At 57.6% G+C, this 5330-nt stretch overlaps 1 protein-coding gene across 7 annotated transcripts in view; it reads right to left on the bottom strand.

Moving 5' to 3' along the window:
* CSF2RB (colony stimulating factor 2 receptor subunit beta) overlaps positions 1 to 5330 on the bottom strand; it is a 31295-nt gene that overhangs the window by 8486 nt on the left and 17479 nt on the right. For 4 of the 7 annotated variants that reach the window (XM_027774954.1, XM_027774957.1, XM_027774956.1 and 1 more), the window contains 6 exons: positions 5206 to 5311; positions 4958 to 5126; positions 4342 to 4477; positions 4021 to 4196; positions 1407 to 1546; positions 231 to 393 (listed from right to left, as the gene is read on the bottom strand). In XM_027774954.1, coding sequence (XP_027630755.1) covers positions 231 to 393; positions 1407 to 1546; positions 4021 to 4196; positions 4342 to 4477; positions 4958 to 5126; positions 5206 to 5311 — 890 coding nt within the window. Of the gene's footprint in view, positions 1 to 230; positions 394 to 1406; positions 1547 to 4020; positions 4197 to 4341; positions 4478 to 4957; positions 5127 to 5205; positions 5314 to 5330 lie in introns of all 7 variants that reach the window. The other 3 variants (XM_027774953.1, XM_027774955.1, XM_027774951.1) reach the window with 2 other exon arrangements.

The raw sequence follows: 5330 nt of genomic DNA, 5'->3' as shown, positions 1-5330 counted from the left end.
GTGGCTGCCACAGAGACTGGGGAAACCAGAAGCCATATTAATAGAGACCTAAGCCCCAGATCGAAGGAGGAAAAAAGTGAGAAACACTCTTTGCCATTCTGCCCAGTGGCAAGTGACAAACAGCAGGAAGGAGACCCAGTGGGGTGGGGCCTTTCTTTCTTCTCTCTGTTCACACCACTTCTGCCCAGTTGGGCTGTCCTAGGCGGTGGGTAGGGGCCGGGGAGACATACCCCACTCTGTGGTCCAGGTGCACTCCTCACTCCACTCACTCCAGATCCCGTTGTAGTCGTTGGGGGTGGGCCTAACCCTCACCCTGGCCCAGTACTTGGTGGAGGGCTCCAGGGCCGGCAGGGCCATGGTGTGGCCGTCCCGCAGGCTCACTGTCTTGCTGTCCTGTGGGTTCGCCTGGGTCAGCAGGTGTGCCGAGGCCAAGCTCTGGCCGGTACCCACGGGGACAGCTGCAACCCCGTCTCACCGGGACACCCAGCTTTCCTCCTGACCCGGCAGTCCTCGCTGCAGCTGCATCCCAGGCCCGGCGCCCCTCAGGCCCTCTAGGGAGTCTCCCCAACTCCAGCAACACCCCCAACTACACCCTGGGTGGGCTAGGGGCTCCACCTCTTACAACCCCTCCTTCACATGTGACACCAGCAGGCCTGGCGCCCTCCGCAGGCACCACAGGCTCCCCTCGTTTTGAGACTTCTCACCCTGGATCTAATACTGGCATTCCCAGAAATGCAGTACAGGCCGACTAGCCTCCCTGTGTTGGGAGGCCCAGAGCCCGGAGCACTCCTTACTCCACCACTGACCCATCCCTCCCGTCCTCACTGTCCCCATTTTCAACCTGAAGGTTGGGGGCTGTGGGGCCCTAGGCTCTGCACCCAGTTCCCGAGGGCTGCCTGGGGTGGGGGCAGAAGACGGAGTTCTGGCTGAGCCCACCTACTCCCTCAGGAGCAGCTCTGTTCTGAGCGGCCACACATGTGGGTTCCGATGAGAGTCCTTGGGGTGACCTCCCCAGGACATCAGGAATTTGAGAAGCCTCCGTCCCCATGGTCCCAGCCCTTCCCCATGTTGGTCGATGTCTCCTGCGGTTCAGGGCCATCTACTCATTTGGGCCACGTCACAGCCCTCTCCAAGCCTTAGCTCCTTTACCGGGAGGTGGGACAGTGACCTGACGACCACATGGGGTCACGATCACTGAGTCCTTACGCCTCTCTCTGAGCAGTCACCTGCAGGGCCCAGGTTGGCAGCCGGAGCGCCTCTGGGTGTTTGTCTAGAGAACTGAGGCCCAGGGTGAAAGAGGGGTGAGGTCTGCCCCCCTCAGTCCACATCGGGATGAAGCCATTGCAGACAGCCCCCAAGTAGCGCTGCCCACCTGCCGTCCCAGTGCCCCGGGCCCAGGCCCTCACCTCCCACGAGTCTGCATCCTTCCTGTACTGGACCTCGAAGGTGTGGCGTATGTGACTGTACTGCATCTTGGCCTTGTCCCAGCGCAAGCTGTAGCCGTCTCCATCCTTGGTCACGTTGAGGGTTGGTCGGGCCATCTGGACTGGAGGGAGGGGGACTTTCAGGGGCAGCCATGACTACTATCTGCCTACGGAGCATCCCCGTGTGCTTGGCTGGCCACAGGTGCCGTCGGCACTGTCCCAGACTCTGGGTCTTACCCATCGTGGGGTCTCGGTGCCTCCCCGCATCACCTTAGCATCTAACCCGAGCAGCTGTCTCAGGAGACCCTGAGACACACTCGTTTTGCACTGAGGGGGCCCAAAGCTCGGGTTGCTATTAGGAAGCATGTGCCTGCTGGAAAGAGACAGAGAGACAGAGAGACAGAGAGGGAGAAAGAGGGAGGAAGCACCTTCCAGTGGGGGACAGTCGCACCACAATTTCTTTGTCCATCTCTCCCTCCTGTCGAGACCTGGGGCATCCATGAACACTCGCCCGGCATGGTTTTAAAGCTGCCAGGACCAGGATTTGAACTGTGGTTTGCCATGTGGGCTCCAGCTCTCTCAACCGCTAGGCCATGGGGCCAGCCCACTCTTAGTTTTTGAAGTAAAAATAAAACCACCGTTATGTGGCTCTGTTCTAGAACATGGACGCTGTGTTCTAGGCACTGTCAGGCCTGCTTCATCAGTCCTAGTGGCACCCTTACGTAGTCGCTACGGTCACCTTCACACTTTACAGATGGGGAAATCGAGTCACGGAGTGGGTCTACAACTTGCCCCAGGACAGTCAGTGAAGCAGGAGCAGAGGCAAAGATCACAAGAGCGTGACTCCATAGCCCTTGGCTCCGTCACTCCTCCTCGCTGCCTCCGAGGCTCTGAGATGGAGGTCGACCTTGGCTTCCTCCCTCCACACCTCCAGGCGTGAAGGGAGAGTCCGAGGGCCCCACCAGCTCACAGGGTCTTGCCACCAGGAAGTCCCCGGTGCTCCAGTTCTAAAAGCCTTCTCTGGCATGGAGGTGAGCCTAGATGCCAGCCAGGTGGTGGCCAGATGGAGGTGAGACCCCTGGCCGATAGTGCCCTGTGCTCGGCTAGCAGCTCCCGAAGTTGGAAGAGGCCAGAGGTGGAGGATGCAGAAGGGGATGGGTCAGGACTTCTGGATTCCAGCCTTGACTTACCTCCTCTAACTGCAACTTTAAGTAAGTCATTCAAACACCCTGAGCTTCTGTCTACCCATCAGAGAGAAAGGAATGCCCACAACCATGGTAGCCTCACATAACTTCTGTAAAAGTAATATCTATAATGTTAAATCACCAGAAAAGTCATTTTTTTTTTTTTTTTTGAGAGGTTTTTGCTATAGGGCATGTGCACTTGCCAGACAGACAGAGAGAGAGAGAAAGAAAGCGAGAAATCACCCCCTGGGGGGATGGCCACGCAGCAATCCCTTCTCCTCCGTTCTCCTCTCAGGATCTTGGGCACGCACACACATGCGGCCGGCATGAGTTTTAAGCTACTGGGTCCGGGATTCAAACCGTGGTTGACTACATGGGAGTTCAGCGACATAGTCATTACCTTAATTGCTGGTCCCAAGTCATGGCATTTTTGTCTGTGTTTTCTATAAAAAAAATGTGTCCTGACTTTTCCAACAACCCAAAACTTGGGGTTTTAAGGTTTTTGCCATAGGGTGTGTGTGCCTGCCAGAGAGAAACAGGGAGAGGGAAAGTGAGAAATCACCCCCAAGAGGGGATGGCCATGCCACAATCTCTTCTCCTCCTGGGATTTTGGTCACACATGCACGTGTGCCCAGCATGATGTTCAAGCCTCCAGGTCTAGGACCCGAACTATGGTCAGCCATGTGGAAGTCTAATGCCTTAGCTACTATGCCACCTGCTGGTCCCAGTAATGCCTGTCATTTATTGAGGTCTCTCATCACACCAGGTCATTTACATATTTTCTGATTCATCCTCTAGGAAACCCCTATCCTAGTGAGGTCAGTTCAAACCCAGGTGACTAAGACAGAGGAGCAGCTGCCTTTGGCATGCACTGGTGAGCGGGAGGACTCGGTCAACAGGAAACAACTCAGGAGGCTCTACCAGGAATGGGGCGCTAGCCTGCACGGATCTACCATCTATTTGCATACACACAAGTCCCCAGATGAGAAAAAAATAGAGGTCAACTAGTCTGAAGATAGAATATTCATTGGGGGAATTTTGAAAGGCAGAAAGAGAAAAGCACAATTAGGGAATGAGGGGAAAGTCAGCGGGAGGACCAGGAGGGTGCGGGCTGCAGGAGCTTTGCAGAAGCTCCTCTCCACACGTTTGGGGAAGAAAGCAGAACAGAAGCAGTGAGGAACCAGAGGCTGTGGGGACCTGTCTCTGGGGATTACCCACTGTACCCTTGCACTTTCGGCTGTTGCATTGTATATAAAATTTTAAGAAGCAGTCAGGGTACTTGTACTCTCCAATGTTCACGGACCACATTTCTTTCAAATGGATAAACCCGAGGACCCGGAGTTGATGAGAGGTACTCAATGAAACCGTGCTGTTCCACAGCCACACGCACAGGAGGCTGGGCGCGAACTCACTGTTCATCCAGCTCCTTATCATCTTCTCTTCCCTCCGTGGCTGAACAGAGACGGAGTACTGGCCGTGGGTCTCGGGGTCAGGCACTGGGATCTGGCATCGGTACCGGGTGTAGCGGCTGCTGACTTCCTCCTTCCACACTGGGGAGCATTCTTCCTCCCTGAGGAGCACAGCTGAGCTGAGGGAAAGGAGGAGACAGGGACCTCGGCAAAGAGGAGAGCTTGGAAGGAGCTGTGGCTTTTTCTGGGGACCCCAGGAACAGCAGAGGGCTTGGGGAGAGCACGACCAAGAGGACGGAGGGGACGGAGAGAGGAGGCGCTCACCCTGCATTGGCACTGGACGTGTAGGAGAGGCCGAAGGAGACTGAGCTGGTCACCTCCGACCTCACCTCCCAGGAGCAGCTGAGTGCGTCGACCCCGTTGAAGAAGCACTGCAGGTTCTGGGGCTGGGCGGCGTCCCCTGGGTGCAGACAGTCCCTCATTCACTCCCTCTGTCATCCATTCCACGATGGGCACCCACCGTGTGACACGTCACAGAGACTGGGCTTTCGGGTCAGAAGGACCAGGGTGTGAACCTCAGCCTGCCCCTGCCAGATGGGTGCAGGGCTCAGCGAGCGCTGCGAACCTGCACAGCCTCCCCTGAGGAATGAGGACACTGAGGTGGCAGTGCCCAGGCCTGAGCACAGCCGGCCCTGCACCATGGACGCCCAGTTGCCAGGAGCGTTGTACTATCGCTGAGCTGGCTACTTGCACGAGTATGCAGAAAACAAGACCCAGATTCGCGGTGCAGCGATCCCAGTGGGTAGGGTCGCCCAGGGAGGCTGTTGGAGAACATGGAGCCGTGGGTTCTAGAACCCAGCAGAGCGAGCTCTGGATTCCACTGCCCGGGGAGCTCCTGACAGGCCCTCCTCTGGGGGCCTCTAGACTCTGACTACATTACCTGGCTGGGAGTCCCAGCTCAGCTCTGGGCTCCACTTGCTGGGCTTCCCTGAGAACTCTGAGCCCGGGGCCAGCCGGGTCCGCACTCGGGCCACGTAGGTGCTGTGGGGCATGAGGTGCTCCGGTCCTAGGACTGCCTGGGAGGAGTTGGAGTAGATGGTGGTGGCGTCCTGCCAGAAGAAGGGGTGTTGGCCGGGGGGCCACTGGGCGCGTCCCTCTGGGTTGGGTGGGGCTGGCTGTGGTTCCTACCTCCCATGAGTCGTGGAGCCGTCTGTAGAGCACCTCAAACTCCAGGTCCCCTGGGGACAGCCAGTGGGCCTGGGGGTCCCCCAGAGCCACACTCCAGGTCAGCAGGGACTGGTCTCCGGTGGCAC

This window comes from Tupaia chinensis, unplaced genomic scaffold, assembly GCF_000334495.1.
Source record: "Tupaia chinensis unplaced genomic scaffold, TupChi_1.0 Scaffold000496_1, whole genome shotgun sequence".
Classification (NCBI taxonomy): Eukaryota; Metazoa; Chordata; class Mammalia; order Scandentia; family Tupaiidae; genus Tupaia; species Tupaia belangeri.
The sequence above is the reverse complement of the archived record's forward strand: the minus strand, read 5'-3'. Positions and strand labels throughout refer to the sequence as shown.